The 27,908-nt window shown below is 47.1% G+C and overlaps 1 protein-coding gene across 1 annotated transcript in view; it reads right to left on the bottom strand.

Annotated features, from left to right (window-relative positions):
• DHX16 (DEAH-box helicase 16) overlaps positions 1-27,908 on the bottom strand; it is a 164,635-nt gene that overhangs the window by 40,397 nt on the left and 96,330 nt on the right. Inside the window, exons 18-19 of the mRNA XM_086920703.1 lie at positions 17,172-17,334; positions 8,746-8,907 (exon numbers count right to left, since the gene is read on the bottom strand). Of these exons, the coding sequence (XP_086776829.1) occupies positions 8,746-8,907; positions 17,172-17,334 (325 nt within the window). The remainder of the gene's footprint in view (positions 1-8,745; positions 8,908-17,171; positions 17,335-27,908) is intronic.

Here is a 27,908-nt window from a genome sequence, read left to right as displayed (position 1 = left end):
TAGAGACCACCACTCCAGCCAGACTTCAGCTTCTCTAGAGACCACCACTCTGGACAGACTTCAGCTTCTCTAGAGACCACCACTCCAGCCAGACTTCAGCTTCTCTAGAGACCACCACTCCGGACATACTTCAGCTTCTCTAGAGACCACCACTCCGGACAGACTTCAGCTTGTCAAGAGACCACCACTCCAGCCAGACTTCAGCTTCTCTAGAGACCACCACTCCAGCCCGACTTCAGCTTGTCAAGAGACCACCACTCCGGACAGACTTCAGCTTCTCTAGAGAACACCACTCCAGCCAGACTTCAGCTTCTCTAGAGACCACCACTCCAGCCAGACTTCAGCTTCTCTAGAGACCACCACTCCAGCCAGACTTCAGCTTCTCTAGAGACCACCACTCCAGCCAGACTTCAGCTTCTCTAGAGACCACCACTCTGGACAGACTTCAGCTTCTCTAGAGACCACCACTCCAGCCAGACTTCAGCTTCTCTAGAGACCACCACTCCGGACATACTTCAGCTTCTCTAGAGACCACCACTCCGGACAGACTTCAGCTTGTCAAGAGACCACCACTCCAGCCAGACTTCAGCTTCTCTAGAGACCACCACTCCAGCCAGACTTCAGCTTGTCAAGAGACCACCACTCCGGACAGACTTCAGCTTCTCTAGAGAACACCACTCCAGACAGACTTCAGCTTCTCTAGAGACCACCACTCCAGCCAGACTTCGGCTTCTCTAGAGACCACCACTCCGGACAGACTTCAGCTTCTCTAGAGAACACCACTCCGGACAGAGTTCAGCTTCTCTAGAGAACACCACTCCGGACAGACTTCAGCTTCTCTAGAGACCGCCACTCCGGACAGACTTCAGCTTCTCTAGAGACCGCCACTCCGGACAGACTTCAGCTTCTCTAGAGACCACCACTCCGGACAGACTTCAGCTTCTCTAGAGAACACCACTCCAGACAGACTTCAGCTTCTCTAGAGACCACCACTCCAGCCAGACTTCAGCTTCTCTAGAGACCACCACTCCAGCCAGACTTCGGCTTCTCTAGAGACCACCACTCTGGACAGACTTCAGCTTCTCTAGAGACCACCACTCCAGCCAGACTTCAGCTTCTCTAGAGACCACCACTTCAGCCAGACTTCAGCTTCTCTAGAGACCACCACTCTGGACAGACTTCAGCTTCTCTAGAGACCACCACTCCAGCCAGACTTCAGCTTCTCTAGAGACCACCACTCCAGCCAGACTTCAGCTTCTCTAGAGACCACCACTCCAGCCAGACTTCGGCTTCTCTAGAGACCACCACTCCAGCCAGACTTCAGCTTCTCTAGAGACCACCACTCCAGCCAGACTTCGGCTTCTCTAGAGACCACCACTCCGGACAGACTTCAGCTTCTCTAGAGAACACCACTCCAGACAGACTTCAGCTTCTCTAGAGACCACCACTCCAGCCAGACTTCGGCTTCTCTAGAGACCACCACTCCGGACAGACTTCGGCTTCTCTAGAGACCACCACTCCGGACAGACTTCAGCTTCTCTAGAGACCGCCACTCCGGACAGACTTCAGCTTCTCTAGAGACCACCACTCCAGCCAGACTTCAGCTTCTCTAGAGACCACCACTCTGGACAGACTTCAGCTTCTCTAGAGACCACCACTCCACCCAGACTTCAGCTTCTCTAGAGACCACCACTCCAGCCAGACTTCAGCTTCTCTAGAGACCACCACTCCAGCCAGACTTCGGCTTCTCTAGAGACCACCACTCCGGACAGACTTCGGCTTCTCTAGAGACCACCACTCCAGCCAGACTTCAGCTTCTCTAGAGACCACCACTCCAGCCAGACTTCAGCTTCTCTAGAGACCACCACTCCGGACAGACTTCAGCTTCTCTAGAGAACACCACTCCAGACAGACTTCAGCTTCTCTAGAGAACACCACTCGAGACAGACTTCAGCTTCTCTAGAGACCACCACTCCGGACAGACTTCGGCTTCTCTAGAGACCACCACTCCGGACAGACTTCAGCTTCTCTAGAGACCACCACTCCAGCCAGACTTCAGCTTCTCTAGAGACCACCACTCCGGACAGACTTCAGCTTCTCTAGAGACCACCACTCCAGCCAGACTTCGGCTTCTCTAGAGACCACCACTTCGGACAGACTTCAGCTTCTCTAGAGACCACCACTCCAGCCAGACTTCGGCTTCTCTAGAGACCACCACTCCGGACAGACTTCAGCTTCTCTAGAGACCACCACTCCAGCCAGACTTCAGCTTCTCTGGAGACCACCACTCCGGACAGACTTCGGCTTCTCTAGAGACCACCACTCCGGACAGACTTCAGCTTCTCTAGAGACCACCACTCCAGCCAGACTTCAGCTTCTCTAGAGACCACCACTCCGGACAGACTTCAGCTTCTCTAGAGACCACCACTCCAGCCAGACTTCGGCTTCTCTAGAGACCACCACTCCGGACAGACTTCAGCTTCTCTAGAGACCACCACTCCAGCCAGACTTCGGCTTCTCTAGAGACCACCACTCCGGACAGACTTCAGCTTCTCTAGAGAACACCACTCCAGACAGACTTCAGCTTCTCTAGAGACCACCACTCCAGCCAGACTTCGGCTTCTCTAGAGACCACCACTCCGGACAGACTTCAGCTTCTCTAGAGAACACCACTCCAGACAGACTTCAGCTTCTCTAGAGACCACCACTCCGGACAGACTTCGGCTTCTCTAGAGACCACCACTCCGGACAGACTTCAGCTTCTCTAGAGACCACCACTCCAGCAAGACTTCAGCTTCTCTAGAGACCACCACTCCGGACAGACTTCAGCTTCTCTAGAGACCACCACTCCAGCCAGACTTCGGCTTCTCTAGAGACCACCACTCCAGACAGACTTCAGCTTCTCTAGAGACCACCACTCCAGCCAGACTTCGGCTTCTCTAGAGACCACCACTCCGGACAGACTTCAGCTTCTCTAGAGACCACCACTCCAGCCAGACTTCAGCTTCTCTAGAGACCACCACTCCAGCCAGACTTCAGCTTCTCTAGAGACCACCACTCCAGCCAGACTTCAGCTTCTCTAGAGACCACCACTCCGGACAGACTTCAGCTTCTCTAGAGACCACCACTCCGGACAGACTTCAGCTTCTCTAGAGACCACCACTCTGGACAGACTTCAGCTTCTCTAGAGACCACCACTCTGTCAGCTTCTCTAGAGACCACCACTCTGGACAGACTTCAGCTTCTCTAGAGACCACCACTCCGGACAGACTTCAGCTTCTCTAGAGACCACCACTCCAGCCAGACTTCAGCTTCTCTAGAGACCACCACTCCAGCCAGACTCCGGTGCTATTCAGATGGTAGGAATTATTTATCTTATGCCCGTGATCTGGAGGTCTGACTTGCAATTGATTCCATTGATGTTGTGAACCTGGTCAGTCACTCGTCTAATTATAATAGTGGGTGAAAGCCTTTTTGAAACTGCTTTGGAGCTACTTTCATAACATTTGTGAGCGGTAGTGGAGAGGGAAACATGGCGGCCGCTTAGAACACGGCCGCGGAGGCTCCCACGAAGGAGAGGCAAATAACAGCAATTTCCCGGAGAAGGATGCCGAAAAAATGATGCTTCGGTTGCGTAACCGACTGTACACATTTAGACAGTTAGTATTGAGAAAAATCCTGATAACGTGGTATAAATTCGGAAACTTACCGCGATTGAGGTCGGGAGGCTGAGAGCTGGGGATGCAGATCGAGCAGGGAGAACGCCGCGAGTGAAGAGCAAATTGAGCTCTGCATACTCTGCCAGCTGAACTACTGGAATTGATCTCTGGAATCGGCTGGTTTGGTCTTGGTGGCATTTGGAGGCTGAAGCAGAGGGTAGCTACAAGGAAGTAGGGCAGTGCAGCAGGAGAGGCTGGAAAACACGATATTGTTGGCATTGACATTGAGAAAGGCGAGACAAGATACTAAAATATTTCAAGCAAGTATATGCAGAAGACTTGAATATAACAGGGGCTGAGATATTAGAATGGCTACATCAAGAGCTCCCACTGGAAATATCGGAGGGTATTAATGAGTAGTTAACGGAGGAAGAAATTGGGAAGGCCATTAAATTAGGGAAATCAAATAATGCAGCTGGTCCGGATAGCATCCCTTCGGAATTATACAAAAAATTAGAGAAAGTTTTAGCTCCGGTTTTAAAGAAACTTTTTTCTGCTATAATTGAAAAGGGAGAAGAGATCCCTCCCTCATGGAATGAAGCTACTGTTTCGCTTATATTAAAACCAGATAAACCACCAGATTGCTGCGACTCGTATAGGCCTATCTCGCTTTTAAATTCTGATTATAAGATCTATTCAAAAATACTAGCGGATAGGCTAAATAGGGTGGTGGGAGCACTCTTGCATGAGGATCAAAAGGGGTTTGTCAGAGGGAGAAATATAAAAGATCTTACGTATAACCTCATAGGCGCCATCGATCTAGCCTCAGCGGACAAATTGCCTTTAGCAGTTATTACTGTTGATGCAACCAAGGCTTTCAATCGCGTGAACTGGAGATATTTGGAGGAAATCCTGAGGTTGTCTAATCTAGGTGTGAATTTCTGTAGGGCTATAATGCAAATATATACAGCCCCATCTGCAAAAGTATTAATAAATGGGAGATTATCTAAGAAGTTTAACATCTGTAGGGGACAAGACAAGGGTGTCCCCTATCCCCACTACTCTTTAACCTGTATATCGAGCCCCTAGCGGAAAAAATTAGGAAGCATGCTAAAATCATTCCTTTCAAAGCAAGAGGTTGGGAAAAGAAAGTAGGCCTATACGCCGATGACTTAGTGGTGTATACATCAAATTTGGATTCAGCTCGCCAGTGGTGTATGAGCTCGCTGCCGGTTTTGGCAGGATCTCTGGCTACGAAATAAATCAGCGTAAAACTGTTATAATGGTTTGGAATATGGATACACGGGTAGATTGTGTAAAAGAGGAAATGAGATATTTGGGTGTAAAAATAGTACAGGACTTGGAGCAAATCCCTGAAACTAATTTTCATAAGGTCAGCAAAGAAATTGGGAAATTGCTGCTGAGTTGGTCACACCTCCCATTATCAATTTATGGAAGAGTAAATATCATTAAAATGACCATCCTTCCAAAAATCACTGTTTTATTCCAACATATTCCGATGGCCTTTAAGGAAGAATGGCTCAAGAAGGCTCAGTTTCAAATCTCCAGCTTCATATGGGCCTCTAAAGGAGTACGTATCTCCTGGAAGAAACTTAGAAGACAAAATGCGAAAGGAAGCCTGAAGTTGCCAGATCTTTCCTACTATGCATGGATGTTTTTGTTAAAAGGAGGGAAAAGTCTGTTTAAATTTCCAGAAGAGTCGGATATTGGCAAAATGTATAAAGCCATGCTAAAAAATGTAAAAGGGGGAGAAACTGATTTTATACACAAATACTTGTTACTTTAAAAAGATTTGATTAAAAACTATGCAGGGATTAGCTATTACTTGGTATAAAGTTAGGAGGGAATTAAAAATCAACTATTATAGCTGTTGGGCGTCAATCTTTGACTCGCCAGGATCCCCGGAATGGACTATGGACAGTTTGGCACTACCACTAAAGGAAGAAGGAATACTGCTCTGGGGCTCGGTGATGAAAAACGATGTTTTAATCTCTTGGGAGGAGGCCCAGATACTAACGAAGGGTCGCTTATCAAGATTTAAATATCTCCAAATGCTGAGCTGGAGTCGCACTGCGGGACTTGGGGCGGGACAGGACAATGAACTGGAATCATCTCCGGAGGCTGGAGTAAACATGAAAAGAGAGGTGGCACAAGGATATTGGCTGTTGGTGGAGCTGAGTGATGGACATTTGAACCTGCCGAAAGAACTGTGGGAGAAGAGCTTGCCTGGGGTGCAGTTGGAAAAATTATGGCAAGTATCTTGTACTACTTTATACTCCACAGTACGGCCCGCAAATTTAAGGCGGAACCACCTCTTTTGTCTCCACAGCGTTTATTGGACGCCAAATAAATGATCCAAAATGGGGAATGGAGCAGCACCAAAATGTCCTAAATGTGGTAAAGTGAAAGGCGATGATATCCATATGTTTTATGATTGTACAATGATCCAGGAATTTTGGTTGGAAGTGAGTAATATAATCTCTATTATACTTGGAGAGACGCTCCAGGTAAGCAGATCTTAGATTTTTTTCGGGGTCCCTGTTAATTATGCATCACAGAGAAAAAATATAAATAAATTGATCTTTCTCCTCATTCTACTCGCCCGGAGGGAAATATGTAAAAATTGGGTGAAAGTGATGTTTCCCAGCAAAATAGAATGTTTGGCCTCTATACAACATACTAATGTTTTAGATAGAGCTTCAATAAGTAAGAGGAATAACCTCTGGGTTCCATATGAGAAATGGGTTGAATCTATAAAAGTCCGATGATTAGGCCTCTACACCTCACTGCCTAATACTCTGATGGTGGCATACAAGGGCCGTAAAGAATCAGCTACCAATGGGTGAATAAGGAGGGCAAGGTGTAGAGTGATCCATCCCAATATACGGTCGATGGGGCAATTTCAATCCTTTCTTGATTGGGACCGGAGACCCAAAGCTCTGGCATACTTGGGCAATGAGGACAAAATTAAAAAAAATAAAACATTTGTGAGCACCCGTTGTACTGAGTAAAAACCAAAACTGATCACCTTCTACTGATAAAGCTTGGGCCCAAAAACAAAGAATCATTAAAAGGTGGAGATCTGCAGATCGATCAAGGACATGCCACCTCTGTGCCAGCCATCACCTCCTAGTGCTCTCCTGGCAGAAGTCATATCAGTCCAGAGGTGGCGATCTGCAGGTTGATCAAGGACATGCCCCCTCTGTGCCAGCCATCACCGCCTAGTGCTCTCCTGGCAGATGTCATATCAGTCCAGAAGTTCAGAAACAGATGGATATATTTTACTTCAGACACAAGATCTGTTGCTTTCAGATTCCAATGCTTCTGTGGCCCTCTCTGCTTATCTGAATATTACCTCTATTTGTGAGGAAATGAGACGTAAACCTGGACTCACTACAGAGAGGACACCCATCCTTTGGCATCGATGGTCTGAAAACCTTTGCTCACTAGGGACTGTATGATCAAAAAGCACAAAATCGGAGTAATTATGATAAGGTTTTCTGAAATAAGCATGAGAATGCCAGGCCAATGTGACAACCTTCTTCATATTAATTAGTCGCACACATCAGCCACTATACGGAAATCCTACCTTAGCCCCGGCAAACTTATAGTTTACTAAATTGCTTTAATTTTCATTTGCTCCCAGATCTGGACACGCATCGAGCATTGATGGTTTGAGAGGAAGTCTGGTGGAATGAAGTAGAGACAGTAGTAGCTGGAGCTCGAATCTTCCGCGATGCAGCTGATACGAGGAGTGTGGGAACTTGTGGGTTAGAGAACAAGAACCTTTCATTATTCCGCTGATGCTCTGAATGATTTAATCTGGTACTCCACAGACCGCAGCATGCCAGCTCTGGAACAACATGCATGATGCTCAGTGTGCATCTCTGATCGATCACCCTAAACTATGCGATGCCTCTCTCTGGTTTGATACCAGCATTAACCAGACATTTGTCAATCACTGTAAAGAACCTATAAAGCACATCCGAGTCTGAGTCCACAACACGCTCATCTTTCCAAGGAGCACACCTCTGCTCCTATTGATCCTTGGATGTCTCTCACATGGTGCTTTGTGCCACTTGAGATGCAATAACCGAGTGGAGTTTAGTGACACAGCCGCTGCAGCTTGCAGCAGAGCAGGGCCCGGTGAACATCTGTGCACAATAGTGAAAAGGTTAGTTCAAACACGATTATTTTATGTGTCAATCTTGGTGGAAAAAGAAAAACTGATAGACAGAATGCTGAACAATGTCAAACATTCACCCCAGTACAGCGATCTGGGCCTAAATCCATATTGTTTTGCTCCCCATGTCATCCTAGTTTAAATCAAGCCATAGGCACATCAGTCTTGACCCTGCGCCCAATGGGAACAGTCCAGCCGAACTGCCAGGCCAGGTCCTCCCTGGACCGGAAACAAACATCATGGGACCGGTTTCGGGGTATCTGGGGTGAATGTTTGAAAAGTCTCTAGAGAAGAGAGAAAGAACAGAGACCGGTGCCCTGGCATGTGTCCGTGTGCTCAACATGATCATGGCAGTGCCAGTCAGGAAGGATGCTTGTACCTTTTAGAGACATTCGTGAAGATAGGTCCAGAAGGAGAGGAAGTGTCAATATATACTGATTACGTGTGACCGAGTGCTACAAGAAAGAGTGCTCGGAGCAAAGCATGGAAAGAATGGAGACTTGGGCCCTAAATTTACAACATGAAGATGTAGTAGTGTGGGTGGGGGATGGATGTGAGGCTTAAGTAATCTTATTCCCAGGCCTCTTTTTAAATGCTTTTCCTCTCCTGACGTCCATTAATATTGAACATCCCATGTGTAGGATTGAAGAGGCTGGACTGCGAGAGCACAGTGGGGTCCAATACAGATAGAGACGCACTGTTCCCCCTGAAAACAATCTCATATGACCAAATTGTTGAGACACTATTGGCATTCAGACTATGAATTTTGAAGAAATTCTTTGCCCAATCTCTTCCTTTGAAATATATTAAATATATAACTATAATAAGCAGATGTGGAAAACTCTTGGTTCTTTACATCCTCTTTTGTACAAGTGTCCTCACCTTCCGGATTGGTATACTGTCTCTCTCACAGCTTGTCATTTCCACCTCGATTCTCTCCATCAACCCTTCCAGCTGCTCTCGCACATCTCGAGCCCGCCTCATCGAGCGAAACTGGATGTAGCATTCGTAGCACCACTGCGTAGAGAAGCCGCTATCCACCCACTGAAGATAAAGGAAGGAAAGGGGCCGAAGTCAGTCATTTATGATTATCAGACCCAAAATCACGATTTACACAAAAGAGTGCCACCTACAGAGAAGAAAAGGTTACTTACATTAAACGAATGATATTTCTGGTGGATACTATATGTTGTTACAGATTCCCCACCCATAACTATCCTCCAGGTAACAGACTTGATCCAGGAATCTTTTCCCAAGCAAAAACTCTCCAGTGGTGGCAAGTGTAATCACACAACTCCAACCACAGGTCCATCGGCCTCAGCTGTGACATCATCAGACAATACACGGCACAGAATGGCGGTCACTCCTGCTATGTTGTCTGCTACCCATTGAGACACCCGACAGAACAGCAGAAATACATTTGCATTTTATTATCTCAAGCACTAACTTAAAAAGAGAGGAGGGGAAGAGGCGAGGAATGTGGAGGAAGATGTACTATCCACCCGGAGGCTAAGTTACTCCCCAGTAACAATCAGTGTGCAGTTTGTAGTGCTGTAGATTCACATGCACACTCCTAGCGTCTAGTTCTGGCACAGACGTTGCAAGTTGAAGATTCTTTACCTTATCAATGAGGCCACTAAAGCAATATCATCTAGGAGGTGAGATTGAGTAGGGCCAGTTAACTAATGAAGTGATGCAACACAGCCCTGGTTAAGTATCCATCGCTTGTGCCCGAGCCACACAACAGTAATGTTTGGCAAAGGGAAGCAGAGAGGGCCAAGTGGCGACCTAGCAAATGTCTGTCTTTGAAGGACTTTGTTAAAAGAGCAGTAGAGCTGCCGTGGCATTAGCGCAGTGGGCACAACTCAATCTGTAGGAACTTTCCTACGCAAGGTGAGCAAGATCTTTGTTCATAGAGTGACCTCAATTATGCGTTTAGTGAACCCCATGCTTTTCTGGTCTCCGACAAAGCTCACAAAGAGCTGATTGTACACCCTGTATTGTCTGGTGCAGTAAAATATCGGGTGCCTGGAATCCAGTCTATGTAACTTCTTCTCTTCCTTAATGGGGTAAGCAAAGGAAAAGAAGACTGGAAGAGTAACGGACTGGCCCATGTCAAAAGCAGACACAACCTTCAGTAACAAGGGAGAGGTACCTGCTCCTCTAGATAGAAAACAGCCTATGGCAGAGTTATTCAAACTGTGGGGGGCGCCCCCCTGAGGGGGCGCGACGCCATCTCAGGGGGGGCGGGCACTCCACTAGCACCATAAAATTTCACCGTTATTTGTTCCCCACGGTGGCAAGACAGAGTGGAGCTGCAAGGGCCCTAAGAAGGGGTGAAGACTATCAATACCTCATTAACATGTCAAAAGGTCTTTAAAGACGGGAAACGGGTTCCAGTAGGACGGCGATACCCTGGCGGCGCTGTGACCACTGCCCCCACCTCGCTGAGAGAGGCCCCTTTCCCTCACCCCCCCCCATCCCCGACACCGCTTAACGTTTTCTTCAGTGACCTAAACATCTACAGTTATGGCAACCCAAATCACTTTTCAAGTGAAGGCATCAACTATATCAGGAGAGAAGTATGTATTCCAATGCAGTTTTGTCAGACTGCAACTCGTTTTCCTTTATTGCTGGTGCCAAGTCTATCGGGACTGACGCTCCTGTAACAATATGGAGCACCAAAGCAAGCAGCTTTCCGGGTTGCGATTCTAGCCAGTTTGAAACACTGGTACAGCAAGTGTGTATTGTGCCCTAATGCAAGCAAGCAAGCAAGGAAGGATAGTACGACAGCCTTAAATGAGGTTTAGCTGTCTCATTATGCCACTGGGCCCTGGTGTCCAGTACCTGCAGCACCAATGATGCCTACAACTCTGCGAAGTAGACTGTCTGCTCTGCCCACTCTGCGCAGCTAGAAAAGGCAAATCATGTGCACTGGTTAATGCTATCTGGGCAAAGGTTTCACTTCATTAGCACCTGCTTTATTCCAGAATACAGCAATAAGCATAAACAAGACAACCTTTTCAAACCCTGTAACAACTGTTGCGATTGTTTTCTGTATAGAAATAATAAAAATCGCAGTGCCATCACACCACGACTTTTACATCGCAGTATCGTTTGAATCGCATGCATTCACTATGCATGCGACAACGGCGCGATGCCGTTAGCATCGCATGCGATTACAACGCTTACCGCGACTGTCAACTTTTTGTAATGCGGTAACTTATTGTAATGCGGTGTCAAATGCCAAACACAAGCACGAGGTTAGGTTCCTGCAGTGTCAACCTATTGTAATGCACAAGAGGTTCCTGCTCTGGTCGAGGCTTTGGAAACATGCAAGTACGGCATGAAAAACAAAACACAAGCACGAGGCTTTGTGAAATAACTATAATTATGCATGAAATAATATATTTCTGCATTACATTATTGTGTGCGAAGAGGTTGGTGGTGGATGTATGAGTGATGGGATGGATCGATGCCTGATGGATGGATGGAAGCCTGATGGATGGATGGGTGCATGATGGATGCATGGATGGGTGGATGGTGTATGGGGGGATGGATGGATGGATGGATGAATGAATGAAGGAATATATGGATGGATGGATGATGGATGGATGCATGATGGGTGGATGGATGGATGGATGGGTGGGTGCATGATGGATAATGGATGGGTGGATGTATGGGTGCATGGATGCATGCATGATGTGTGGCTGGTGGATGGATGGGGGGATGGATGGAGGGGTGCATGATGGGTGGATGGGTGAATGATGGATGGATGGATGCATCACTGATGGGTGCATGATGGATGGGTGCATGATGGATGGATGCATAATGGATGGATGGATGGATGGATGCATAATGGATGGATGGATGGGTGGGTGCATGTGGATGTATGGGGGGATGGATGGATGCATGATGGGTGGATGGATGGATGGATGCATGATGGGTGGATGCATGATGGATGGATGGATGCATGATGGATGGATGGATGATGGATGGATGGTGTATGGGGGGATGGATGGATGGATGGATGGAATATATGGATGGATGGATGGATGGATGGATGCATGATGGGTGGATGGATAGATGGATGGGTGGGTGCATGATGTATGGATGGATAATGGATGGGTGGATGTATGTATGGTGCATGGATGCATGATGTGTGGCTGGTGAATGGATGGGGGGATGGATGGATGGGTGCATGATGGGTGGATGGGTGAATGATGGATGGGTGAATGATGGATGGATGGATGGGTGCATGATGGATGGATGGATGGGTGCATGATGGATGGATGGATGGGTGGGTGCATGTGGATGTATGGGGGGATGGATGGATGCATGATGGGTGGATGGATGGATGGATGCATGATGGGTGGATGCATGATGGATGGATGGATGCATGATGGATGGATGGATGCATGATGGATGGATGGATGATGGATGGATGGTGTATGGGGGGATGGATGGATGGATGGAATATATGGATGGATGGATGCAGGATGGATGGATGCATGATGGGTGGATGGATAGATGGATGGGTGGGTGCATGATGTATGGATGGATAATGGATGGGTGGATGTATGTATGGTGCATGGATGCATGATGTGTGGCTGGTGAATGGATGGGGGGATGGATGGATGGGTGCATGATGGGTGGATGGGTGAATGATGGATGGGTGAATGATGGATGGATGGATGGGTGCATGATGGATGGATGGATGGATGGGTGCATGATGGGTGGATGGGTGCATGATGGGTGAATGGGTGAATGATGGATGGGTGCATGATGGATGGATGGATGGATGGGTGCATGATGGGTGGATGGGTGCATGATGGGTGGATGGGTGAATGGGTGAATGATGGATGGATGCATGATGGATGGATGGATGGGGTCATGTGGATGTATGGGGGATGGATGGATGGATGCATGATGGATGGGTGGATGGATGGATGGATGCATGGATGCTGCAATGCCAAACACAAGCACGAGGCTTTGAAAACATGCAAGTACGGCATGAAAAACTAAACACAAGCACGAGGCTTTGTTCCTGAGGTTCCTGCGATGCCAAACACAAGCACGAGGCTTTGGAAACATGCAAGTACGGCCTGAATAAATGCGGTGAAATAAAAAATGTGGTGAAATAAATGTAACTCTACAGTGCTTCTCAGTGGAGAGCATAGTCTTTGAATGGTACTCATTTTATTGACCACAGAAGTTTCTTTGAGGAGGCTTTGCAAGAATTAAGTGGAGAACCCGTTACAATTTGCACACATTTTATCTTGAAAAATGTAGTTTTGGACTGTGTAGTAAGCCTCTGTCATTTCATCGCACCAACTCGCAAACCTGCAGTTTTCTAAACACTCTTACTGTGTTTAACATTATTAGCCAGATATGGACTGCGAACTGCGGATGACGGTCGATTATGTAGAATACCAGGTTCCAGAATTTTTTGTCAAGTGGTGGGGGGGCCCGACATCTAAATAAATTCAGCTGGGGGGGCTCAACCTAAAAAAGTTTGAAGACCTCTGGCCTATGGTGACCAGAACATAAGCGCCTGTTACTCGTCCACGAATGCACCAAAGTTATGACCTTCTGTGGAACAATGAAGGAGGTAGGAGAATGTCTGAACTTCTAGGAAGCAGACCCCAAGGGGTCATCTAAACAGAGAGGGTTGATCGACAGACACAAATCAAACAATGCAGCCAGCTATCCATTTACAGTTGCGACTGCAAAGCTCTGGTGTGCAGGGGGGAGAGCAGAAGATTGTAGACATGAGATAAGAAGAGCAAACCTTCAGACAAGCACTTGGCAACAATCCTGACAAACAGTTCCGACAAACTAACTTTGCAGCAGGTTTTCGGGCAACCAAGATAGTATCTGCCACGTCTGGTGGTAAACAGAATGCTCCTAGTTGGCACTGCTCAATCTCTCCATGTGGAGATGAAGGGTCAGAGGATTGGGATAGAGAAGCCAATCATCCTTCTCTAATGAAAGAGGAAGAGGAGACGACTGCAGAGTAGTAACAAACCATGTGTGTTTTACACCAACTCGTGACCATACTAAATCATCATCGCCCAATCGGAGGCAAGCAGGGGCAACAACTTCTGCAGGGTCTTCAACAGAAGTTGTATCAGCTGCAATGCATTGAGCAGACCCCATGGCCAACTGAATCATTCAGAGGGACGTGCACGGAACAAAACGGACAACATCTTTCAAAGAGATCAATGCATCAAAATATCTGTCAAATCACGCTTTAACTCTTGTAGAATGGCACAAATCCATCAGCAGTTTCCTTCATGGCCAAGAGATAGTACATTTTATGGGGAGAACAAACCATCTGGATGAGTTCCATTTCTGGACTGACTTCCCCTTCCTTGCACTGGAGAACCCCACAAAGAACTGGTCATCCATCCAGTGATCCTTAGCTCGGTTCAGGTAAAAACTAAGGGCTCTCCTGAAGTTCAGCTGATGAGGGATGTGGAAGACAGAGAGGAGAGCACCAGACTCTGCTGCTCTCTGGGTCCGAAGCTCCAAGGTGTGTGTGGTGGCTGTACCGACGGCGTCTTCAGTTCCCTGACACAACATGCATGAGTAACTGGGCCAGGAGAAGTAGCCTCAGGACTTAAGATCAGAAGGCGCAGGATCCGGCTATGGGCTGCCAGGCGGAGAAGGACTTCTCAAAAAAGGCACAAAGAGCACTTTATCTGGACTGGAGATGGAGCTTCTGCTCTTTTCTGTACCACAAAGGAAAAAGACCAAACTTCCACTGAAGGGGTAAGAACTCTACCAGCCCACTTTCGTGAAATGGAAGGACTGTTAGACTTCAGGAAAGCAATTAAAACCTTTCTTTTTCCCCTTAACTAAACATTTCTGAAGTCTGCCGGCTGATCCCCTCACACTCACACTACTTTCTGCAAACAGCGCCGGGACGCCCCTTTGCTGGGGCAGCTGAGCGCTTTACAAGATTATTTAACATAACATAACAAACGTCAACTTCTAGAGAAGTGGCATTTTGTAAGCCTGTGTAAACACCAGCTTTCATGAGATGGGGAGGAGGAGGTCAGTCTGCTGAGGAGCTCTTCCATCCGTGCAAATCTGGGTCTTAAAGGAAGGCGCTATGTCTGTGGTTCGCCATTAGAATAGACAAGGACCTTTTCTTTTGCTATCCATATACGGTATGCCGACTTAAAGACAATTGTGGCGCAGCTTCAACCCAATATGGGAGCTGCCAGTGAGGACGCTGTAGGCAGGGCCAAATGCACAGGAGCTGGTGGCTTAGGACATAGGAACTTTCTTGGAAGCACTGACAAAATTTGAACATGTGAAAGGACAGAGTCAGGCGTCATCGTAGTTGTTAAATCTCTAAGTCGTAGGAGCGAGCTCACCCTTGGGAAGTGACCCAGAGGTTTGCATGGGCATCATAAAAATATCCAGAATGGCCTGCCAAATGTCTCTGCCTGAGAAAGGTGTGCACAGGAGTCAGGAACTCCAGATTCAACTTTATCAGAACACAAATCAGCTCAGACGCGGAAGAGGAAACAGTACCTCTGAGTTTCCTAGTGGTCATTGGAGTGGGTCTTAATTCGAGAAAGAAGAGAGCTTCTCTATCCCTATGGCACATTTAATATTTATCGCAGGAAGATCCTTTGGGAGGAATAACCACCTGGTAGGGGACTTACATAAAGTACAATTTGGCTTTCACTCTCCAATGGCCTTCAGGTGCAAGAACGAGCAACAGTCACAGCCAAGGGGTTGTGGTCCAATCACAGACATCACATACAGATGTGTGAATCCAATAAGGGCATCTTTGTGCAATATGGTCAGTGATGTATAAAACCCAAGACCTTGGGAGGTGTCATTTGACAGAGCAGCTTCAGAAATCACTAAAGATTTTCATTGGTAAAAACCAAGAAGAAGCCGGTACCTTTGTCGATGAGGCACAGAAAAACTAGCATGTACAGCAGGAAGATAACCCTGAGGTGAGAAATATGCAGGAAGAAGTATCCATTAGGAGAATGCACCAGCCTCCTACACATACAAAGTGTGGACACAAGTACCATTAATTAGACCAATGGGTTAAACTTAGTTCAGGCCATGATAGCATTCATCAGTGTTTGGGCTAAAGACAATCCCTCAGCAGGGCAAGAAGGCTAAAGACAATCCCTCAGCAGGGCAAGAAGGCTAAAGACAATCCCTCAGCAGGGCAAGAAGGCTAAAGACAATCCCTCAGCAGGGCAAGAAGGCTAAAGACAATCCCTCACCAGGCGAAAAGGCTAACCTCCAACACTACAAGCAGGAGGCCACTGCTTACACAAAAAACGTTTTCAGGTGTACAATGGCTTCAAGGCCCTAAAATGTATATATTATCCCACAGTTTTATATAGCAAATTGTTTCAGCTCCCTGGAAAGTGCTGCGAGGCAGTGTTTTGTTGCAAATAGTGCTTAGCGGAACAATTTAACAAACAGAAGATGATGGAAGGCCCTAGTCCATGTGCTCTTTCAATCCTTGCCCACTGTACTGCGATGCTACATACAGGAGACAAGCCTATTTACTCCCTGCCTTAATTAATAGAATCAAACATATATAGTGGTGTATCTCAGCTCCTGTGCATCCGTTAGGAAATGGCAATCTTTGTTAATATCATATTCATGCAACCGCACAGAGCTGTTTGCATGCATTGTTGGTTTCTAAAACGCACTCAAGCAAGTTAAATTCTAAAAGGAAATTAAAACACAAAGGTGGAGTTTTGGGAGAATGTTAATCAGATCTTTCATTGGTTTCATTTGTTTATGAGGCAAAGTTGGGTTCAGGAATTCACTTCCTATTCTCAAACATGGTGCCCCCCACAGGGTCACTGGTTGTATGGACCTTTTGGCCACACCAGAGCCATTGGTTTTCTAAAACACATGAGCCTAAGGCATTCTCTTTTTCTGCAATATTAAGAAGGTTGCTGAAAACAAATAAAATATCTAAACATAAAAACCTGAAAAACGCACCAGTTTTTTAGAACCTCATTGAAACTCTTATTTTGAATTCAAAGTCCTGTGCTCTCTTTAGAGTACAGGGACGACGGTCATCCAACACATCGCTTTAAAGTGAAAAGGGGGGCTGATGAGAGCTTGTAAGCAGTGTAAATAACCCCCCCTCATTGTGAGACAAAGGACCTTCTTTCATTAAGGTAGCGCTGCAGGATATACAAATACAACCCACCATGGCTATGGACTACTTATGCAACTGCGTGCTCTGTGCTTCATGTGTACATTCGAGACAAGACCTTCCTCCTAAACAGCACGTGCCCCAGCCTCACCTGCGTGTAAACGTTCAGCAGCACTAGGTGATCTCCTCCAGGCACGAAAAAGTTCATGCGAGCATTGTCCGCGTGTACCACCTTGTCCTTGGGACGGTAGAAGATGGAGTTGTTGACAGACAACATGGCGGCGATGGTGAGGATCTCTTCAGAGCACTTGTACCTGTGTGGGGGGGGGGGGGGGGGGGGAGGGGGGGGCAAGAAAGAGGTTATTTGCCTGTACCAGCAGTGCTTCGTCAATGGCTCTATCATAGATTCACATGCTCGAATATTACCCGGCAGTCAGGCCGGGAACCCTTGGGAATCACACTTCAATAGCAGTGTGCCTGTGGTATATGAAACCAAGCCTGGCGAGCCAGAGGGGAGCCATCTCTACTCCCCTCAGAGGCTCCAACTGTACGATTTATAGAAGTTCATCAGGTTATTGGAATTCATAAATCAGTCATGATAAGAAAGGGGAGGATTGGGGGGTCACATGAGAATTTGTGAAAGATACAAGTGCTGAGATCTGTAGTTACAGGTAAGTGACTTTCAGCATTAGATCTTTCATAGATATCAGCATAAGAGAAGGCAAGAATGAGGCTCAACTTATGTAGATGACTGTCGACTTACATTGTTTTTTTAGGTTTATTCTAGAGAACAGGGCTGCTGTTGCTGCCTTCCCTCTCGCAGAATGAGCTAGAACTCTGCCACTGATAAGTCTTCCCGCAAGCAAGTTCAATGCAAGAAACACTTCATCTAGCAACACTGTTCATTCAAGGGTCTTCCTTGCTTATACAAGGTCTACCGTTATTCACTTACCCAAAACTAAAAAATAGCTCATATGTCCTGCAAAAGATTCTGTCTGTTTCCTATACAATTTGAGACATCTTTTAACATCCCAAGAGTGTAATAATCTCTCTTCAGCCATCGTTGGATTCAGGAAAATATTTGGCAACACAATGAGTCTATTTAAGTAAAAAGACGATTGCAACTTTGGAATAAGTTTAGGATTTGCCCCGAGAAACAATGATCCTTGGTAGAAAGTTGAATACGCCTTTTTAATAGTCAGTGCGTGTATTTCATCAACTCGTCGAACAGAAGTTACAGCCGATAAGAAGTCTGTCTTCCAGGACTAGTACTGGTCTGAGGATCTGTAGAAAGGCTCCAAGGGAGCATTCATCAATGCAGCTAGAAGAACATATGTGTCAAACCTTTTACACAAAGCATCACAACAGGTGACCTGCACAAAGACGGTAGGTCTGGCAAACACAAGAACGTGGACAAGTAACCTTTTACCGTTGCAATTGAAAGGCACTGCTGGGCCAACACAAGTGCAAACAAAAGGAATTCAGCAAGTCCAGCCTACAACGCACCATAATTGCAGGTACCACACAAGGCATGGAAGGGCTCCTAAGCCCAGTATAAATGGACTAAACTGAAGGGCATCTGGCAGCAAGAATGACACTCAGCACTTCGGCAGGCAGGTCGAACGCATTTATTTGCCCCACGCATGGAGGTGTAAGTTGTGGAGACTTGGATGCAAGACCTGCCTCCTTGCTGTGACAAGAGGTCCTCTGTCTTTTTAGGTTTGTATTTGGATATAAACTTCAGCTTACTCTGGACTTCGAGAGTTAACTTGACTGAGGAAGAGGCCAGGCCCACAACTTGGACATAAGGTGAGATCGTAATCTGTGCTTCAACTACGATCTCTTCTTATGTTCAGCAATGTAGAGCGCCACCTTCCAGTCCTGGGTTGTCTTCAGGTTCATAAAGGCACACGTCGCACAACTGGAGAGTCGTGCCTGGAGCCCAGGTACCAGAAACCCGCCTGATGCAAATCCTTACCCGCCATCTGCTTTCAGCAGTTGCAGCACAATTTAATACTGTCGTTTTTGAAGAGGATATGGTTCCCTAGCACACTATAGAAACACTTAGTGGTTGTCGGAAGAACAACGAAACTTGGGAGCTGAGCTCCAGATTCTTGTCAGACTGTGCGCAAAGGAAGGTACAAACATCAGTGAGCTGGGGTGGTGCTTTTATGTGGCTCTGTTCCGTCACTTCTGGGGTGGGCCATACGGCCCCACCTGCCAGGCGGCACTTAGGACTGTAGCACATACACCAGCTATTTCTAGAAAAGCTAGGTTGAAATTAATTTCTATATCCTGCATAGAGCTTATCTAACACCTGGCAGGATTAACAGGCTCTATGTGACCGCTGCTGTAAAATTTCCTGGATATGGGGAGTCGGAGGCAGAAATGCTCCACATGTTATGGTCCTGCCCTTCATTAGCGGGTTTCTGAAAGGAAGTAATAGAATATATTCATGGAATAACCTTAAGGGATATCCCTTGTACACGCTTGGTCAGCCTCCCATGGGGAAACGCTCACCCCAAAAATAAAAATAAACTATTTCTAGATTTCCTGACTTAGAATTGATTCCGGCAAAACAAAAAATGACTATGCACTGGAAATCTGTGCATTGTCCTCAAATTACCAGGTGGCGTAAGGAAATGATTAAATGGGCAAGTTTGGAGAGTGCTGTGTTGTTTCATGAAATAAAGAGAGGGCGAGGAAAACCTGAAAGGGTTAAAGCGTGGGAACACCTGGTGGATAGTTTATTGGCCTCAGAAGCAGACACAGATTTGTTGAAAAACTCCCAGAGTCTGTGCGGGTGAAAGTAGGGAAACCTAGTTTAATCCAGATATAACTGGGTGATAATGGGTACTCCTAATGTGATATACCTGTTAATATGGAAAATGTTGGCACTTTATGACTGCTTTATTTGATTAGGGTAACTGTGGGAGGAGAGATTGATGTTATAGTTTTATTGCAGTAGTTTTAGTAGACCTGAGACATGCATGGAATTTACAGTGGTTGAAATCTGCTTGAATGTCATATGAGATATTTATTATCACTTTTAATCTGTTAATTATAGTTATCTCCTTTTAATCTATCTTTTAATCTATTACAATCATCTGTACACCACTTGATATCTAATTATTGTATATGTAGTGCACATCATTTATGATCTGTATTGTATGCCTGTCACTATTGCACTAAGGTCGATCTAATGAAACAAATTACAATTGTTTAACACTGAACTAACCTGCTGGACCGCACTGCTGTTAAGTTTCTCAGATGCAGTCTAGTGCCTGGGGAATGTTCAAAAGAGGAGGAGTCGGAGTTTAAAAGTGTTGATCAGAAGCGTCCATTCGGTGTTCACCATCAACTGAAGATGACTTTCTACAATCCTAAGGCTGAGAGCGTCTGCAAGGACATTCTGCAGCCTGGGTACATGTTCTGCACATAAGGGCCTACTTTGTTCCTAAATACCAGAAGCGACTTCCAGAAGTAGCGGAAGAGATCTTGTGCCCCCTTGCTAGCGGATGTGCATTATTGTGGTGTCGTCTGTTCACATTAACATTTGAGAGACTTTCACATGGAGAAGAAAAGCTTGAGGGCCAATCTGACTGACCCGAGTGGTGAAGTGTGGATTCCAAGAGAGATCAGCTTTCACGGACAGGCATGCCACTCAGACACATTCCCAAACCTATTTGAGAAGCAACTCTTGTTATAAGCATTTGTAGTTTTGGTGGATCAATGATTGACTGGCTAGTCACGCTCTCCTTAATTATCCACCACGTTACCCTGTGTAGGCCGACGGCAACAGCTTGAACCTTGCAGCAAGACCTGTCAAACTCATCCCTTTGAGGGGTAGGAAAACATAACTTTAAATATTAAAGTGATCAACCCTAAACAAACCTCGTTTTTCACAGAATCCAGCTTGCAGCAAATGATTTTGCAGGCCTTGAAAAAGGACTCGCCCACTTGCAATTGCGAGTAAAATCTTATCAGGTTGAGCTATTTTTTAGCACCTACTAGACCCATCTGGAGAGTAAACTTAGGCTGGAAAGGAACAGGTGTTCATTTAGAAAGTGAATAAGCAATAAAGTTCAGTGGAGAAGTGTGGCTCAGGGGTTAGAGGCGGCAGACCCGGAAGCTGAGATCGGTCCTGGACCAGGGCGGGTCTTGGGCTAAAAATTCCACGGACTTGATAATTCTCGCTCCGGTGCCTTCTCGACTCACGGGTTCACACTCTGCGACTCTGGGCAATAGCTTGCTTAATCTCCACAACGGCCCCTCGCGGCGGGATGCCTGACTTTCACCTTGTGGATACCCGCTGGGGCTATCACACAGGGGAATATCAGGACGGGTTCCCTAAGCAAGCGCCGGGACACCCACTGCGGGTAGCTGTGCGCTATATAAGCTCAACTACATTTACATTTAAAGACGCCATTAAATCTTGTTTTTATCTTCACACATTTGCTGTCTGTTCAAGGAAGAGGTCAAATGCCAGTTTGTCTTTTGACTAATTACTGCTTGTAAAATTACGTTTATTTTTCTCTCTTACTAGAGTTTGAATATGCTACTTACCAGTATGCATCTGTTCTTGGCATGTAGGGCTGCTGACATTCATATCTTTAGCATAGATCGCTGCCTAGTGTTGGGTCCGGATGATTGCACATTGTTGTCCTGGAAGAGTCTTCAAAGTATCACGAGATAGGTGGCTCCTCCCCTGGACTACAGTGCGCATGGGCATCGACTCCATCCCCAGATTGTTTTTAGCCATTGTGGCAAAGATGGAGTGTAACACCGTGAGTGATGACCATGCCATAAGTATGTGTGAATGCTGCAGCCGCTACAGGCGCCGGGGAGGAGGGCGGGCGATATGAATGTCAGCAGCCCTACATGCCAAGAACAGATGCATACTGGTAAGTAGCATATTCGGTTCGAGGCATGTGGGCTGCTGAATTCATATCTGTGCATAGACTACATAGCAGTCCCTCCATTAACGGCGGCCGCCTGTGCCAGCTGCAGCAGTTTGGAAAAGCGTTTTTAGAACAGCCTGCCCTACAGTTGCCTGCTGTTTGGAGTGCACATCAACACAGTAATGTTTCGTAATTGTGTGTGTGGTAGACCATGTGGCTGCTCTACATATGTCTTCCAAAGGAATATTTCCAAGGAAAGCCATGGAGGCCCCCAACTTTCGGGAGGAGTGGGCCCGCGGTGGAATGGTGAGAGTACGCTTGGCTTTCTGATAGCAGATCTGAATACATTTAACGATCCACCTGGCTATACCAGCCTTGGAAATGGGGTTACCTTTGTGTTGTAGCGCAAAGGCAACAAAGAGTTGTTTAGTCCTCCTAAAATCCTTGGTCCTATCAATGTAATACATTAGGGCCCTTTTGACGTCAAGTGTGTGGAGCATTCGCTCCACCAGTGACTCTGGATTCAGGAAGAACACAGGTAGTTCTATAGTCTGGTTGATATGGAACTGAGACACTACCTTAGGAAGGAATTTAGGGTTAGTGCGGAGCACCACCCTGTAAGAATGAACTTGAATAAATGGCTCCTGGATAGTTAGTGCCTGGAGTGCACTAACTCGTCGTAGCGACGTAATCGCTATAAGGAAAGCCACTTTCCATGTCAAGAATTGAATCTCGCAGGAATGCAGTGGTCCAAAAGGGGGACCCATCAGCCTGGTGAGGACTACATTGAGGTTCCACTCAGGAGCTGGTGGCGTCTGCGGAGGAATGACTCGTTTGAGTCCCTCCAGAAAGGCTTTAATGGCAGGCACCCTGAAAAGTGAGAGGTGCAGTCGGTTTAGGAGATAAGCAGCCAATGCGGATAAATGTATGCGAATGGAAGAGTAGGCCAGATTACATTTGTACAGATGTAAGAGATAACAAATGATGTTCTGAAGAGATGCACCAGCGGGTCAATGTTGTGGCCTGCACAATAAATGACAAACCGCTTCCACTTCGCCGCATAGCATACTCTGGTGGTGGGCTTCCTCGCCTCCCGAATGATGTCCATACAGTCGGGAGGTAAGTGCAGGTAGCCAAACTCTAGGACTTCAGGAGCCAGATCGCCAGGTTGAGCTGTTGCGGATCTGGATGCTGAATGTCTCCATGGCTCTGCGTCAAAAGCCTGGGTGTGAGGCGCAGCCTTTGATGGGGTACCACGGACAGTTCTAGAAAAGTGGTGTACCATGGTTGGTGAGCCCACGTCGGAGCAACCAGGATGAGAGTCATCGAGTGCTGCTTCAGCTTGCGTGCCACCAGCGGTATTAGAAGTGCTGGGGGAAAAGCGTACGCAAATTTGCCTGACCAGTTCATCCATATCGCATTGCCTTGCGACTGTGGGTGTGGAAACCTGGCGGCGAAGCTTTGGCATTTTGCGTTCTCCTTTGTGGTGAACAGGTCTATCTCTGGATGACCCCACCTTTGGAAGTACGGGTGGAGTACCGATGGATGTATCTCCCACTCGTGCATTTAGAGGCTGTACCTGCTGAGCAGGTCCGCCATCTGATTGTCTTTGCCCGGGAGGTGTTCCGCCATGAGGAACATGTTCCTTTGAATGGCCCACTTCCACATGATCTGAGCCAGATGAGACAACTGTGGAGAGTGTGTGCCTCCCTGCTTCTGAATGTAATACATGGCTGTCATGTGGTCCATCCAGATCAACACGACCTTGTTGCACAGATGTACTTTGAAGGCTTTTAGTGCCATGAAGATTGCCATCAGTTCCAGAACATTGATGTGCATCTTCCTCTGCTGTGGTGTCCATAGGCCTTGCACAGTGTAATGGAGTACAAGAGCTCCCCATCCCTGGAGAGAAGCGTCTGTCGTCAGGATGATCTGTGGTACAGGCTCTTGGAACGATCGTCCCTTGCAAAGGTTTCGTGGATTCCACCAATGCAGAGAGTTGTATGCCCGACCGCTCACCAACACTAGGTCTTTCAACTGTCCATGAGCCTGAGTCCACTGACGTGCCAAGCATTCCTGGAGCGGCGCATATGTAGTCTCGCGTGCGGGACTATGGAGATGCAGGAGGCCATCATGCCTATCAACTGCATGAAGACACGCGCCGGAAGCGAGTGTTGAGGTCTGAATCTCTGTATCAGCGATTGAATGATGTTGACTCTCACTGAATTTGGCTGTGCTGTGGCTGCCAGAGTGTTGAACGTCGCACCCAGATACTGCCGTATGTGGGCGGGTTGCAGGTGGGACTTTGGGTAATTCAGTGAGAAACCCAGATCGTGAAGAAGGTGAATGGTGTGGGACATGTGGGCGGCACACTGCTGGGCTGACTTTGCCTGGATGAGCAAGTCGTCCAGATAAGGGTAGACGTGAATGTGTTGTCTCCTTAGGTGCGCCGCCACCGTCGCCAGGCACTTTGTAAACACCCTGGGTGCCGTGGTGACCCCGAAAGGCAAAACTTTGAACTGGTAATGCTGGTTTTGGATGGTGAACCGGAGGTACTTCTTGTGTGACGGGTGCAGCGGAATGTGAAAATACGCATCCCTTAGATCCAAAGTTGCGAGAAAATCCCCCTGACTGAGCAACGGGAGTAACTGCTGCAGGGTCAGCATGTGAAAGTGCTCCGAAAGAATGTACTGATTGAGGGGTCTGAGGTCCAGTATGGGTCCGAGGGCCCCGTCCTTTTTTGGTATCGAGACGTACAGTGAGTAAACTCCTGTGCCTCTTTCTTCCACAGGCACGAGCTCGATTGCCCCTTTTTGCAGCATGACGAGGACTTCCTGCTGCAATAAGTGCAAATGCTCGGCGGACATAGGACGGTGTCATGGGGGTATGTTGCGTGGAGTGGATGTTAACTCCAGACAATAACTGTACTGTATAAGCTGTGTGACCCACCTGTCTGTGGTGATGGATTTCCAGACGGGTAGGCACTGTTGAAGTCTCCCCCCCGACTGGTGTTGCGTGGTCGGGGGGCAGTGACAAGGCGTCACTGTTTGTTAGTGGCAGAGGATCTAGAGTTGTTGTTTCCACGACCCCTGCCTTTGGCGCTGTTTCCACAATATCCACCTCGACTTTGTTTGGTGTATGTGGACTGCGTGTTGCCCTTATAGTACTGCGTGGTTTGGGAGCTCTGGCCCTGGAAACACCTCTAGTGCTTGAGCGATGAAAAGAACCACCCCTGAATTGCTGGGACTGCAAGGCCCCCATGGACTTAGCGGTTTCAGTGTCCTTTTTTATTTTTTCCAAGGTGGTGTCCACCTCTGGGCCAAACAGATGATCAGGGTTTACTGTCTGATTAAGAATGGTGGTCTGTATCTCTGGCTTAAATCCCGAGATTCTGAGCCAGGCATGTTGTCTCAGCATGACGCTAGTGTTGACAGCTCTGGCCGCGGTATCAGCCGCGTCCAGTGCACATTTAATAGAAGCATTGGATATTAGCTTCCCCTCTTGGATGAGCATCTCAGCTGCCTCTTTGTATTTGTCTGGCAGGTGATGCAACAGGGTCTCCAGTGTGTCATTGTGTGCCCTGTCATACCTGGCTAGAAGTGCTTGTGTATTTGAAATGCGCCAGATATTGGCCGCCTGAGCTGCCACCCTTTTCCCTGATGCCTCAAACACCTTAGATTCTTTATCTGGGGGAGTGAGGAAAATGAAATTTTACATGGCCAATATGTCCCCTGCGTGCAACCCAACGTTTAGTGTATGTGCATGTCACTCATGCATTTTCCCTCTATGGCCGCAATAATGATGCCTCTGCATTTACGTCCTGCCTTAGGATGCCAGTCATCAAGTCTTCCATGAAAGAAACGTTAATTCTGCACTGAGGCCCATGTTGCCCATGTGTTTGCATTGTGCACGTTTAATAGATCGAGATGAACCCATTTTGTGGCTCAGCCCGAGCCAGTCTCCTAATTAAGGTTTTTATGCCTCCAGACACTCTGAAAGCTGCAGCTACGTATCCCTGACCTCGCATACTTCTGGCTCAGCTGAGAGAGGCCCAGCACGGGGTGCCAAGACAGTATTTTGCAAAACAGTTATCTGCTTGCTCTACAGAATCACATTCCTGCCTGGTGAAGAAGGTAAACAGAACCCGTCTGCAGAGATAGGGCCTAGCCTTTCTGTCTCAGTTTAAGTGATTTACAGAGCTCGCATCCATAGAAAGCCCACAGCCCCCATGCAATGAACGAAGAAATATATGCCCACACTGGCTCTTGGTGATGAGCAACCTTTGCTTGAGCGACCTTTTGCTTCAGATAATACATCCCCGGACCTAAGATATCAGATAATACCAGACGTGCAGGTCGTTCCGACACTGAAGGCTTCCCTACTAGACCGAAAGTCAGCTCCCCCCAGTTACACGTCAATTGCACGTCATGATCAAGTTGCGCACACAAGTAGGGCAAAGGTTCCAGCTGGACATGCAGACCCCCTCCATGTATCCACCCACCTATGACACACCTATGACTCCTCAAGTGAACGCCCACATGTACGCCCACATGCACGCCCACATGCTCCTATCTTTTTCTTTCTCTTGCTCTGCCTGGAGCGCTCCTCCCTATGTACGAGATTGAATGTATAAATATTGTACTCTGTAAATAAAGTTCAGAAGACCCTTCCTGAACCTTAGTGGTGATGGAACCCGATTCTCCCTTAACTCGAGTTACTGAAATAAAGCCCTTTTGAATCGGACACCACGGACTCTGCCTCTCATTTAATGCATGACCCTTTGTTTAAGTATAGAAATTATGACAGGGTAATACTTTATTTACCACATAAATCTGGCGCCCGAATAGGGATGAATCCCCTTCCCCACGCGCCGGTGATGTAGGTCCAGCCCTTGCCCCTTTCTATAGCCGTGACGGACTTCAATGTGTACACGCCAGTGGGACTTCCTGCTTACTCCCTCAGGCCCACGGAGGAGACGGACTGCAACCAGGCATCCACACGAGGCGGTGAGGATCGCAAATCATCCCAACCAGAGCCCAACCCATGAGAGAGCAAGGTCCGAGGTTTCCGAAGGCCCACCTGTTCCGAGCCGCATGCGCAGTATCAAGTTTCCGAGGCCTTCAAGTTCTGCTTCCCGGTGAGTACCACTTTTGGGAACGCATAAAGTTCAAGACGGGTTCATTTATTTGAACTCGGTAAAGACGTGTCCGTTCACATGAACACGGTAAAGACGGGTCCACGGTAAACGTGGGCACGGTAAAGACGTGTATGGTTGTACTGTATTCCAGTGCATAAAGTTAACTGTTTTCAAGTACATGTTTTATTCCATGGATCAGGTATCTGTTTTAGTGTTGTAGTGTGAATGATTGTTTCAGTCAGTCTATTTTGGTGTGTATTGTGTTTGTTAAGTTGGTTTCAAGATGCCACTGTTTTCAAAGTTACGTCAGATAGGGACCTGAAAAGGCATTCTAGAAGAGCCAGTTAACATCCCGCCTAGAGACACACCTGGTCATTACATGTATAATAAGCACGGGCTAGATGCCATATTGTATTTAGACTTATGGGTAGATTACACAAAGGATTTAGAGGAGAAGTACAGATGGCCTATCTCGGGAACGTGGGATTCTGAATGCATTATGAGAGTAGAGGAAGCGCTATGGAAAAAGAAATCAAGACCCGCACAGAAAGATGCCATTGAGTTATGGCGCAAAGAGTCACATAGGAGAACAGAGAAAGAATTCAACAAAGCAGAGAGAACTAAACAAGCAGCGGAAAAAGCCAAAGAAAAAGAACTGCGGGAGGAGGGGGAACGGGTCAGAGCAGAACAGGCTGATAGAGAAAGAAATGCCATTGTTACTGGTATTTATCCCGTCCTCTCAGAAGAACTAGCTAGAGTGACCCCCTCAGAAACACCCCGTAGGTCGCGAACTCCACCACCTGTACCCTTTAGAGTACGTAGAATAAAGCCAACAGCCTCCGAGTCTTTT

The sequence above is a fragment of the Lissotriton vulgaris genome, chromosome 5, assembly GCF_964263255.1.
Source record: "Lissotriton vulgaris chromosome 5, aLisVul1.2, whole genome shotgun sequence".
Lineage (NCBI taxonomy): Eukaryota > Metazoa > Chordata > Amphibia > Caudata > Salamandridae > Lissotriton > Lissotriton vulgaris.
This window is presented reverse-complemented; position numbering and strand designations above follow the sequence as displayed.